At 50.4% G+C, this 13539-nt stretch overlaps 1 protein-coding gene across 5 annotated transcripts in view; it reads right to left on the reverse strand.

Moving 5' to 3' along the window:
* The window catches only part of Armc9 (armadillo repeat containing 9), a 127051-nt gene that overhangs the window by 10565 nt on the left and 102947 nt on the right, over positions 1–13539 (reverse strand). For 3 of the 5 annotated variants that reach the window (XM_055616768.1, XM_055616766.1, XM_055616770.1), the window contains exons 21-23: positions 12914–13029; positions 7773–7903; positions 2073–2202 (exon numbers count right to left, since the gene is read on the reverse strand). In XM_055616768.1, the coding sequence (XP_055472743.1) occupies positions 2073–2202; positions 7773–7903; positions 12914–13029 (377 nt within the window). Of the gene's footprint in view, positions 1–559; positions 855–2072; positions 2203–7772; positions 7904–12913; positions 13030–13539 lie in introns of those variants that run through there. The other 2 variants (XM_055616769.1, XM_055616767.1) reach the window with 2 other exon arrangements.

The following is a 13539-nucleotide window of genomic DNA, read 5'->3' on the forward strand; positions in this document are numbered from 1 at the left end:
CGGTGGTGGGAGGGGAGTGTTGTGCGACCTCTGAGACGGTGGGGCTCGGCTGTGGCTGTTTAACAGCACAGCTGGCCCCTCGGTGGTGGGAGGAGAGTGTGTTGTGAATGCTGTTGTCAGGGTGTGGCCTGTCTTTGTGGTCAGGTAAGAGGGAAGGGTGCTTGGTTGAGATCCACAAAGGGGCAGAGCTGAGGTCAGCCCAGCAAACAAGAGGTTGGGAGTAGGCAAATCTTCCCCGAGGGGTCAGTGGGGAGGAGGGGGAGAAGGGGTTCTGTTCACTTCACTCCTTCTGACCTATTCTTCCTCATATGGAAATCCCACTCTTAGAAAGCACTGAGTTCTGTGACTGACATGAAGACAAGGGCAACTCCAAGGGGCATCTGTGCCCAGTAGAAGCTTGAAGGGCCAGCTGGGTGTAATGAGGGGGTGTTTCCAGGAGAGCTTTGTGGAGGCACCTTGCCACTGTGACAATGGCTATTTTGGGGGAAAGGGCTGTCTTGGGTGGTGAGCTTCGGAAACAAGCTCAGCATTTACAGGAAGAGGCCCCAGCACAGGAAGGGCAGATTTGGCATAGCTGAACAGCGGAGATGACCCATATGGTGTGCGAGCAAGTAGCGAAGTAAGGAGACTGTGGTTACCCCTCTGAGAGCTTTAATTTTAGTCCCTGCCCTCACTGTAGGAGACCCAGAACCAAGGAGCACCTGATTTCGTAGACAAACTCCAGTTGCGTAGCTCTGACAGACTGGTCAGAGAGGCAGAGCCGTGCGCTGCAGACATCACGGGAAAGGAGCTTCTGCGGATTCTACATACCACTGAGAGGTGGAGTCCTGCAGACACTACGGGGGTGGTGCCCGCTGAAGGATGGAAGAGCGGCCAGTCTGTTGGGAAGTCTGGTAGGGAAGGCCCATAAGGCCTCCGCCTCCAACGTGATCTGGGAGCGCATGCGCACTAGCACACTTTCGCTTTCTTTCAGTGCTGAGACTGAATCCTCCATCTAGAAGTTGTTCTGCCTGCAGGGCACATGTGGTCAGGAGGACTGGGGTGGGCAGGAGATGGAGCAGGCAGGCTCCTCCCTAAGGTTTCCTCAAGTCTGAAGGGGCTGGGGAGACCCTCAGCCAGGCACTTTGCGTTTGTGAAAGACAGTAGCTATCCACTGAGGACCTGTCTGTGTTCATTTGGGGGTAGAGGAAGGGAAAAAACTTCTTTGGCTCTACTCCAGGTCTGGTTTCTGTCCATGGAATCTATGCCTGAGCCATTTACTTATGTCATTTCCAATCTCTCCCCACTCCACCCCCACTTCTGTAAAAGCAAAGAGCCTGCTGCCACCAGGTCACTGTCCCCAGAACCCTCCCAGCAGCTTTCCTTCCCTTCCTTCCCCCCTTCCCTTCCTCCCTCGCTCTCTCCCTTACTCTACCTCTCCTTTTTTTTGTGATGAAGTCTTTTTATGCAGCCCAGGCTGGCTTCAAAGGCCTGACTCACCTGCCTTTGCTTCCGAGTCCTAGGATTTCTAGGCGCTCACCCTCAGGTGTGGCTTATGTCCTTAGCGGCAGGGGGAATCCCTGTGGGTTTGAGTGACACCCAAGCCAGCCAAGGCTACCTAGTGAGACCCTGTCTCACAAACCAAACCAAACCAACCAATAGAATGAACATCTTCTTCTGGTCTGACTACGGTGGCTCTCAGGCAGCAGGTTCTGTCCGTCCCTGGGCTCTGACACACTGAGGCCCACTGGGTGTGGGCATATTTTACCATGTTTCAGGCCCCCGAGAAGCCTCTTTTGCTTCTGTTGGGACACAGGAGGCCCCAACTCTAAAATGCTGTATGTTATCATCCAGGTGGTGATGGCGCACACCTTTAATCCCAGTGCTGGGAGGCAGAGGCAGGTGGGTCTCTATGAGTTCGAGGCCAGCCTGGTCTACAAAGTGAGTTCCAGGACAGCAAGGGCTATACAGAGAAACCCTATCTCCAAAAAAAAAAAAAAAAAAAAAAAAAAAGATAGTGTGTCTGTAGCCTGTGGAGGCTGATCCCAGCACCTGATGCCTAAGTAGGATACCAGGACTTACAAACTTCCTACCTGGTGGTGTGTCCGCTGCTTGGGTCCTGGTTCACCTCCCTTGGCCGACTGGGGGCTCCTGTGGAAATCACAGGAGGCTCTTCCTTGTGTCCAGCTGGTAACTGCTCTCTTGGCTTCTGATCCAAAACTGCTGAGGAGAAGACAGAGCTCAGTACACACCTGCCCTGAGCTTCCAAAGATATTCTTTCCTGGGCTGCACAACCAAGGAAGGTGGGACCTGAGGCTCTTGCATGCTGTTTCCCGGGCTTCTGGTCTGGGCATATTAAGTCTGCGACTTAAGACCTTGCGGGCAGGGGTCACAGAAAGAGAGTTGTCGCCTACTGCCTACATAGCCTTCAGTCTCCTCTGCCTCTGGGGAAGCCAAGAGTCATGGAACTGTCTCCCTGGGCTCACGGCCACATCTCCACACAAAGCCTGTCCTTGGAATTGCTAAGTCTGGCAGCTTTATATTTATAGAAATGGAGCTGGGCAGCCGGGTATCTGCCCGAGGATACCTTCGGGCTGAGCCCTCAGCATGCTCACAAGCCTGGCGAGTGGTCACGGACATCTGAACATTACGCTGAGCTTCTGTGGGGTCCTGGAGACAGGTCCATGTTGTCTCTGGCCCAGTCAGTGTCATGGCGGCACTATGACACCCTGGGTCTAGGCTTGCTGCTGCCTTGATCCAGCTTCCTTCTAGTCTCCACATAGAAAATGCCTCTGTCCCCACCCCTGAGGGGTGACTAGTGAATCTTTTTCTCCTCCCCTCTTCCCCCAACTTTCTTTGTGTAGCCCTGGCTGCCCTGAAATTTGTTCTGTAGACCAGGCTGGCCTGCAGAGATTCCCCTGCCTCCGCATCCCAGTGCTGGGAGTGCTGGGATTAAAGACATGCACCACCTAGTCAACCCTTTTCATCTTTAAAGTCTTCATTCCAAATTAAACATAGAGGAATCTGCCCTGCATTTCCCCTCAAGTTCAGAGCAAGAGGCTTCTATTGACCCAATCAAGAAATCCATTTCTGATATGGAGCCCAAAAGGTGTCTAGTCAATCTGGGCCTGACTCCCTTCTCTGAGGGACCATGGCTGGGCTTGTCCATGCTCTCTGATCAGTGTGCTGGGACGGAGACCAGGGAGACAAAGGCTTGGCATTCTGAGTAAGATCTGAGTGGACACACACTCAGGCGCTGGCTCTCCATTCACACTTTTCCAAGGTGACTACCAGGACAGGAAAGACCTCCAGGACCTGGGCTTCCTGGGGTCAGGGTACAGGAACAGAACAGTGACAGCAGCAGAGAGGGGCAACAGTGAGCTCTCTGCAGCCCCCACTGAGGCTTTTGTTCCGTCCTTACTGTGGTAGTTGCTCTTGTGTATGTGTGTTTGGTTTTTTTTCGAGACAGGGTTTCTCTGTGTAGCCTTGGCTGGCCTAGATTCACTTTGTAGACCAGGCTGGCCTCGAACTTATAGAGATCCATCTGCTTTTGCCTCCTTGAGTGCTGGGATTACAGGCATGTGCCAACACACCCAGCTCCTGTTGTTTAGTTTTGGTAATTATATGTGTGTGCCTGAGTATGTGTGCCTGTGTACCGTGTGCATGCAGAAGCCTTCAGAGGTTGAAGACCTGGAACTGGAGTTTACAGGGGTCTGTGAACCACCACGTGGGTGCTGGGAAGCCACGTCATCTCAGCCAGTCCAGTTTTTTGTTTTTCTTTTGAGACAGGTTTTCCCAGGCCTGGAACACACTATGCAGACCAGGCTAACCTTGATCTCAGAGAGCTCTGCCTTTCAAGGGCTGATATTAAAGGTGTGCACCACCACACCAAGCTGGTGGTTTTGTTTTTGTTTTTCCAGACAGGGTTTCTCTGTGTAGCTGAGATCCACTGGCTCTAATGGTTAGTTTGAATTACCAACTTGACACCGGAAGGGAGTCCCAGTGTGGGTCTGTCTGTGGAGATCCTTGGTTAATAGGAAGACTCTGCCACTGTGGGTGGAACCATTCCCTAGACAGGGTATCCTAGATCGTATAAGACTGCAGAAAACAAGCCGAACACTGGCATGCGTGCATGCTGATTGCCCTCTGCTCTTGCATACGGGTGTGAAATGACTGGCTGTGTCCAGTTCCGGCTGCCTTGACTTCCCTGTGGTGATGGTTTGCCATCAGAAATTGTGAGCCAAATAAACCTTTTTTCCCCTTAAGTTGCTTTTGCCAAGTATTTTTATTGCAGCAACTAAGGCAGCCCAGTTGTCTGGTCACTTCCATGCTACACTGTGAACTCTGGGGTCCCCTCAATAAAATGGGCCTGTGGACAGAGTCAGGATCTGGAAGGGAAGGGCAGCATGGACGCACACTGGCAGCTACCAGGATACATGGACAGGTGTGTCTCCTCTGTGGCAGGTCCATTTCAGTCCGGGCTGGGCACCTGAACCCAGTACTGGCTCAGCTGTGTAATTTTTTTTTAAGGTTTCAGGATGTAGCCATAGCTGGACCTGATACTCACTTGTTATGTAGATCTGTCTGGCCTTGAACTTGAACCAAACATCCTACCTCTGCCTCTGAGTACTGGGAATACAAGGGTGGGCCACCACACTGGGCTTAATCCGTGTGAGGCTGACATTCACGTTGTGTCTTGGTGGCTGGGGAAGAGCTTTCCTCAGGCCAATTAGCGTCCGGTGGGAAGAAATGAAACAAGATAGGATGGGGGCAGGGGGAGCTTGAACCAGTACTCCCTCAGGCCCAGGCTGATGAGAGCTGCAAGACATGGGGCTGGTGGCCAACAGGCTTTAATGTACTTGGAACCTGGGTGGCTGTGGATGGGCCAGGTTGAAAGCTAGGAGAGGAAAGGTGAAGAATCAGAACACATGCAAACCAAATGCCTCAACTAAACAGCCAAGGCCTGGCTAGCAGCTGATGAGGGAGACAGGGCTGAGAAGACAGGAGTGATAAGGTCTACATGGAAGTGGGAACCAGTGGGGAGCCAGGGCTGGGTAAGCAGGGACAGAGTAAGGGGCTGACACTTGGAATACTATCCCGGCACTTAGAGCAGGCTAGCTCTGTCCCTGTTCTAGGTGGCCTCTGGGGCCAGGGCCGGGTATGCAGCTGCTGCCACACTAGGAAGAGGCCCTGGGACCTTCTGGTAAGGCAGAGTGCCCCAGTGGGCAACCACTGAATTCTCGGCAGAAACTGGAATTTGCTACGGCTGAGGCTGATTCATACTCACTTGTATTCTCATCCCACCTCCCTCTCTCTTCTTTCTTTCTCTCTCCACCTGCCTCACCTTCCTTGACAGGGTCTGTGTAGATCAGGTTAACTTGGAACTTACAGTCCTGCCTTGGCTGTGGTCCGGTGTGCTGGGGGATGGTTGTGAGCTACTAGATCCTTGACCTGAAGTCAGCTGTTCTTGAGGGTTAGTAAATATCCACATTGATTGTGGCAACGGTCGCCAGTGCCACCTAGCCACTTCTATGCATGAGAGGCTCACGTACCCCTAACTCCAGCAGCATCCAAGAGATAGGACGTGGTGCCAGGGGTGTGACTCAGTGGTAAAGCACATGATTGCCATGTATGAGGACTGCAAAACAAGGAGCATCCAAAGAGACCCTCATCCTTTGATCTGCATAACCACATACATCTCTGGATGGCTGAGCTAATCGCTCATGGTGTTGGGCTTACAACTGCAAATGTAGGCCAAATAGCCAACGACCAATGGCAAACCTCTGAGTGCCCCTGAGTCCTTGGGTTTGGTGACTAGCTGGTTCCACAGAATCTGGGCATGGGAGCTTTTGACTCCAACCACCCATGAGCTGATGTTTCTCTTCCTGAGAGCTGATTTGTTACTCTATGACTTTTCCTCTTTGAATGGAGATTAGAGTCTTATCTGGCCTGCTCACAATCCTTTCAATTTCCTTTTGAAAATTAAAAAAGAAATACTCCGTATATTTCTGGTTCAAATGCTTTTTTTTTTCCCCTTCCTGGCATCTAAAAAATACTTTCATGCCCCACCAGTTTCTGTTTAACTCCACTGACTAGATGCTTCAAAGCACATTTTGACCTCAGGGCTGTTTGTGTGCCCAGCTGCACATTCTAACACATGGCTGAACCCTCAGCATGAAACTCTGCGGTACTGAAACTTGTCATAGGTCTGTATTGGGATGGTTTGGGTAAGGTTGGGCACGTCCCCCGAAGGTTCATTTGGCCATGTGGAGGTGATGGGACCTGTAGAGATGGGGTCTAGGAGAAGGAGGTGTTACCTCCTAATGGAGGATGCTGATGTAGTTACTGTGGGAATCTCATCAGTTCCCTCAAAAATGAATTGCCACAAAATCAAAAGAGCAACCCTGGCTCCCCCTGCCGCCTGCTTGTCTTGCCATATGCTCTGGATCTCTTGCCTGTACGTGGTGCCATCTACCATGCTACGGCTATGGCACAACCAAGGAGGCCCTCACAAGACACTGAAGCAATGGGACCATTGGGTCTTAGGTTTCCTGTTGGCGGAGGGGCTTGTGCACTGTGTTTTCAGATGCTGATTTCAGTGCCCTGAGATCTGCTAGCTGCCCTGCATTATTATGAATGTTGAACCATCTCCTGTACCCACGTGATATAATTATCCCCAATTATTGCTGATTGGCTAATAAAGATGCCGAAGCCTGTGACTGGGCAGAAGAGAGGTAGGTGGAGTTTAGGTTCTGGGCTCGGGGTCGAGAGACCACAAGGAAGGGAGGAGAGCAGCAGAAGATGTAGCAGGAGGAGAGGAAACCCGAGAGAAAGGAGTTGCCAGGATGGAGGGTGAGCACGTGGCCATAAGGACAGACTGATGGAACGGAAGCAGCCCAGACAGGATGATCTATTGGCAGTAACTTGGGATGTGTAGCTGGGAGATAAAACAAAATAGCTTAGAGGGTTAGTTTCTGCCCAGTTCCTGTGCATTAGGCATATTGAAACCCAGCAAGCTTCTGTGTCCTTATTTTATGTATTAGCATGTTCAGGAGCAACCACTTCCATAATACTTATATGAATCAGAGCAAATATTAATAATCATTTTACAGCTTCCAGCCTCTTAAACTGTGAACTAAATGAGCCTACTTTGAAATAAAGTACCCAGTATCTCCACGAGCTTTGGAGAGAGCAAATTGCTTGTTCTGAAAACATGGGAACTGAGTGTGGTCTCCAGCATGCACATAAAAACCAGGGCATGTCAGTGTGCAGCATGTGCCTGCAATCCCAGTACCAGAGAGGTAGGAACAGCGTGATCTCTGAGGCTTGCTGGCCAGCCAGTCGAGCTGAATCAGTGGGCTCCAAGATCAGTGAGAGACCCTGCCTAAAAACAAAACAAAACAAACAAAAAAACAAACAAACAAGAAGATGGAGAGTGATGAGAAAGACACCTAATGCTGACCCCAGGCTCACACATAAAACACTCAGCCACAGGCATTTTGTTAGAGCCATGGAAAGTGGACTAAGTCAGGCAGCAGAGATTGCTACTCCCAAGTCTCATATGGAACCTAGTTCCAGGAGCGGGATGTGAGCGGGAAACACATTGCTTCAGTGAGTCCTGGAAGACAGCCCAACACCAGATCTGGCAGTGTGACTGGACGGCTGTGATGCAGGACTGTGGCTGAGGCCAGACCTGGCTTTGAGGGAGCAGGCGTGCATCTGCAGGCTGTTGCTTCACTTGGATTCCTGAGCCCGGGAGCTCAGGACCGGCTCTGCACCCACGGTGTTCTTACATGGAGAAGACCTGCCATGCCCAGCGACACCAGGCTTGCCCTCTTTGCAGATGTCCGACTGAATGTCCGACTGCAGGCAACTGCTTCTGGCTTGTTGGGCATCCTGGGGAGAAATGAGATGGTCTCCCAGCCTGCAGAGAAACATGAAAAACTGAATAAGTGCAGATATTTATTTGGTATTTGATAGCTGACTGCATCACAGGGAGACACAAGAAGTGACTGTGCCTGAGATTCTTTAGGGAAATGGACATTTGAAAACATACCTTTGTGTTTAGTTTCGTCTTCTTAAGTTAAAAACGTTACTTCTAGTTAGCGTGCATGCACACGTGTGTGTAGGCTCACATAAAGGTCAGAAGACAACTTGGAGCAGCTGATTCAGCACATGAGAAATGGTGACTGACTTAGATCATCAGGCTTGGTAGTGAGCAAGCATCTTTACCTGCTGGGCCTTATCTATCTACCTGCTTTTTCTTTAAAGATGGGATCTCACGCAGCCCAGGCTAGCTTTGAACACACATAGCTGAGAATGACCTTGAGCTTCTGACCTTCCTACCTCCCTCTTCCAAGTGCTAAGATGACAAATAGAGCCACCATCTGGCTAAACCACCTTTTTAAAGAGTGGTGACAGAAGCCAGCAGGCCTTGAGAGGTGGCAGCTGAACAGCTCACACCTGCTAGAGCCCTTGTGAATCCACTATACTACAAGGGCTAGCACACGCCTACCGTATCAGTACATCTCAGGAGCTGTGGATCACACAAGGTCCCTGACACTTCCACCAAACAAGACACGAGCCTCTTCTACAACGGTAAGGCTGACTGTGCCATCCTGTCACTTCAGCCCTGCACAGAGGCAGGCGAGAGGAAGAGTGAGGCAACTGAATTCTTCTAACACTGAGTGATGCCTGGTGCTGTGCTGGCCCCATGTTCGTGGAGCTGGAGACAGGTCTGGGAGAGCTGTCCCTGAGAGTCGGGCCAAGCCCTCTGGAGGCTCTGTGGGTCAGCCTGGACAGGGCTGAGGAAGCTTCTCTAGTTGTGTGTGACAAAGCGTTCTCTCATTCCAGCTGGGAGACACCTGCCACAGACAGGGGCTCAGAGAGAGCCACAGCCTCTGCCTGCCTAGGGCCACACCAGGGAAAACGGTTCACAATACATAGCAACCTCTCATGGTTCAACAGGACCACAAGGACAAGGAGACACTTAACTGCCCTGTCAGAGCCAAGAGACAACTCAACATGGTGCTGGGGATGCAGTGAGTTAGAGGTGGGCTTGGGGTGACCCTCAAACATAGATTTGAGACCCATGGGAGATGGAGGAGCCAAAGAAATGACATTCTGCATTAGGAGAATCCCTCAGTGGTCATGGTGGGTACGGGATGGCAGGAGAGGAGGATGGAAAGCCAGGAGGCTGAAGTGAAGGCCTGGAGGACAGGAAAGGTGAAGGGTGCGGTTTTGGCTGGCCTGTTTCAGGGGTTCTTGTCAGTCCCTGAGGTCACGCTGATCCCAAGACACTGGCAGGGGTGCTGTGAGCACATCTACCAAGTTCGTGTTGGGCTGGGTGCCATCAGTGAGCAGAATGGGGCGAAGGCCCCAGATTAGGGCTCCAGACCCCATCTAGAACACGGCATCTAGGAGGAAGCAGGAGAACGGCAGGAGGCCAGTCCACTGTGGCAGAGACAGGGGTGGGACAGCCACTGGGAAGGGGTTGAATTAATAAATGCAAGAGGGTGCCAAGAGTTGGGAGGGGTTAAGTCACCTGTGATCCTGGGAGTCACTGGCTGAGCATGCAGGGCTGTGAGGTCCAGACTGGTGGAAGTAGTGGGAGGAAACCACACACTCCAGTGTACAGAGAGGCTAGAGGAAGAAGTTGGGGAGGGGTAGAAGACAGCCAAAGGGGACATAAGGTGCAGAGAGGGCCACAGAATACAGGAGGGTTAGTTAGGCCTATGTGTCTAGGAGTCAGGTCCGGCAGGCACCGCCAAGACAAGGCTGAGAGAGGGTGGAGTCCTGTGCCCATGTTTACCTCGGCCTTTCTATTCTAGATGATAACAGCAGTGTTTATCACGAAAAATTAGATAGTACATAGGTTGAGTAGCAAAGTCCCTACCACTATATTCACAGGTGAACACTTACCTGTGATATGTTTTCAGGGTGTATATGGGTGGGAATGTGGCTCAGTTTGCAGACTTCCTGCCTGGCATACAGGGAGCCTGGGTCTGAGCCCCAGCCCTGCACGAACCAGGCATGCTGGTACGTGTCTCTGATCATAGCACTGAGAAGATGCAGGCAGTGAAGTTCATCCTCTGCCAACTAGCAGCTTCCAGGCCAGCCTGAGCTAGATGAGGCCTTATTTCATTGTGGTACGTGTCTTCAAGCCCAGCCCTCGGGAGGCAGAAGACAGTCTGAGTTCACAGTGATCCCTGAGTTCAAGGTCAGTCTAGTCTACATACAAATTCCAGGCTATCCAGGGCTGCAAACTGAGACCCTGTCTCAAAAAAAGGCATGAACCACCACACCTGGCTTTTGTCTCCAGGTGGGGGTGGGAGCGGTGGTGGAGGCAAACGTGTACTTAAAGAACCTGGGACTAATGGCCAGTCTGGCTATACACACACTGCTTTAGAGTTTGCCTTTGCATTCAGCAACACACTGTCACATTGTGAGGGCCTTTCCATGTCCTTAACTATTCTGAATGCTGCTATGTATTTCCAATACTGTTCTTGCTGATTACCATGACTTAGGTAGCCAGCCTTCTACTGTGGGCACGTAGATAGTTTTCGTAATCAGTCCAGGTGCAAGCTGACCCAGAAAGTGCCAGCTCCTTGGATCTGTGGGACACACATTAACTAAGTATCCTAGAAGAGCGAGGAGTCAGGATTCGTCTGAAAGTAATGCAGGGCTGCCAAGGGGCTGGTGACTGTGAATGGGGAATCAAATTCCCTGAGCGTAAGTTCAAAGCCGACGTGGAAATTCTGACCAGAGCCCCTCACGGCCCTCAGGGGGCTGGGGGTTTTCTGCATACTGTCACGTTCTTGTGTCACCCTGAGCAGATCTTGCCATGTCTTTTCTTGCTCCGAGGTTTGCTCTGAGTGCTTCTGAGGGTAGGAACCACACCTCACTTCGTGTGAGGCCCCCAGGACTGAGTTTACAACGTGTCAGTCATACAAACAAAAACTGTTGAACCTGGAAGTGGTGGCGTACACCTGTAATCCCAGCACTGAGGTTGAGGCAGGAGGACAGCAAATTTGAGGCCGGCCTGGGCTACAAAATGAAATCCTGACTCAAAAAAAAAAAAAAAAAAGTTGTTGTGTCTCCTGGGCAGCCATAGCTTCATGGAAGGAGGGACTGCAGATCCGGGAAGTGCTCTCGCAGCTTGGCAGGTCCATCCTGGCCAAACACCTCCTGATATGACCTCCAGCAGGGAAGCCAGCTTAGCTCACACACTGGGAAACCATGCACAAGGGTCTCTCTACAGAGCAGGTGGCCACGAATGAACAGTGCCCCTTGGTCAGGTGTTAAATTTGTTAGATTCACAGTCACTTCTCATTAAAATATCCTTAGGTCATGGTTGTCTTGCTGTGAAGCCAAGGTTTTAGTTCTTTTTCTAAAAATTTAAAAAAGATGTTTTTTTTTCTTTCCCATGTCCGACAGGAATTTCACTCATTCCTCTTCCTCCTTCCATAAACGGGTCATGTTTATGAACTGACTAAGATTCACCTCTCGTTATTTTCTAGATCTAAACAAAGAGCCCCTCAAATCTAAGCGATGAACTGGAGGGCGAGAAGGGCATGCGGGCACAGTTCAGACTGCTCTTAACTTGTAGGTGTGGCAACATGGTTGCTCTCTTTACGGTGCGCTGCCTGCTAATCACCACAGTGTCTGCACATTTACGGGTACAGGGCGACCTTTCAGCACATGGACACAGGCACTGACTGTACCGAGGCAACTGTCGCAGCTATCCGATGTGGGTGTTCTTCCTCCTAGGAGGTATGTGTTGACCTATATCTCTTTAGCGTGATGGTCTCTCTGTTTCCCTGCAGGTGGAAAGTGCTGGTTATGTGTGAGAGGGAAGAGGACAATATACTAAGTTGTGTATCAATAACTTAAAATAAAAGCCTAGAAACAGAAGCATAAGAGCTAGAAACACAGAGCCCCGAGCACCAATCCATGGTGTGGGTTGTGATGTATCACACAGCAAATTCCAGATGTGTTCCAAAACTTGCAAGAGCTGGTGCTGGACCCTGGTGCTCCTGGCAGCTGCGTCACGGAGCTCACAAAGACAGGTACTTCCATCCTGTTGGCTGCTTAATGCCTCCTTCTTTACCGTAAAGTTACCACACAGTAAAACTGGGAATAATAAAACTCCAGCAATAGGGGCTAAGGAAGACACAGTGTAGCCATTAACATATACTAAAGTCACTGCTTGCTGAGAACTGGAGGCTTTCAGCCAGCTCCCTATGACCTTCTATTCACACACTCCTGTTTATAGTTTTCCCTAAACCGGAAAACACAGGTCATGAAGATCCCAGAAGGGACTCTTTGACTAGTGGTGAGGCCTTTCAGGAGGTCCAGAGGCCCAGGTAACCTGACTGAAGTTTTATTTTTCTGTCAAGATGTAGAAACCAGGCTACAGAGAATGAACAGTGCCTGGCAGCTAAAAAATGGACATGATTGCTTTCCTTAATATTTTTTTTCCTGTGTTGGGAATAGAACCTAGGCTTCACATATGTCCCAGGCTACATCGTTGGTCTGAGAACCTCATCTGAAATAAGAGCTGTGACACTCCAGTCCCAGCACTGGGCCTGATGTTAAGAGAATAGGCCACAGGAATGTACAATAGGACAGGAGGTCAAACTGGGTGAACTCACCATTGCTCAGCAACTTTCCTCTGAAATGGCCAGCACTGGTCTTTGGATGTGGCCCTGGAATTCTAGTCATACTTATTCTCCTTCTGGAAGAAACCTAAGTGTGTATGGGGGGGGGCGGGTTAGACCTCAACTGTTTCCCTCCAAAAATCCTCAAGAGATAAACAATAGAGAAATGCTTTACAGTATGAATGCTTTATTATGCACTTTGAGACATTTTACACAGCAGTTAATCAAGCAAAGCTCAAGAAAACAGACTCCCGCCTCCTGTATCCCGGACTTACACTGGGCACCCCGTCCTGTGGCCACCAGGGGTGACTGGCCGACGCAGGGGCTCATCCCCACTCCACTGTACACTGGCCAGCCCTTTCCTCCGTGCCTTCCCTGTGTTGGTCATGATCTGGTGGAAGGAGAAAACAGGTTTGAGACAGCATGTCCCTAAGAGCCCATCTAGAAGCAGAGTGGACTAAATGCAATAGGCTTCCAGGGATAAGATGTTATACAAGCTAGGCTCAAGGGCACCTGTATCCTAGCACTTAGGAGGTAGGAAGATCGGAAGTCAGTTACATGGCAAGTTAGAGACCAGCCAGGGCTACATGAAACTCCATCTCCAAAATGAATGAATGAATGAATGAATGAAGCTAAAACAAATCCAGGATCTCTGACTTCTGAGTTTGAGGCCAGCCTGGTCTACAGAGCAAGTTGCAGGACAGTTAAGGCTACACAGAGAAACTCTGTCAAAGAAAGAAAGGAAGAAAGAAAGAAGGAAAGAGAGAAAGAAAGGAAAGAAAGAAGGCTACACAGAGAAACTCTGTCAAAGAAAGAAGGAAGGAAGGAAGGAAGGAAGGAAGGAAGGAAGGAAGGAAAGAAAGAAAGAAAGAAAGAAAGAAAGAAAGAAAGAAAGAAAGAA

Source organism: Psammomys obesus, unplaced genomic scaffold, assembly GCF_907164565.1.
Source record: "Psammomys obesus unplaced genomic scaffold, mPsaObe1.curated_primary_1811, whole genome shotgun sequence".
Lineage (NCBI taxonomy): Eukaryota > Metazoa > Chordata > Mammalia > Rodentia > Muridae > Psammomys > Psammomys obesus.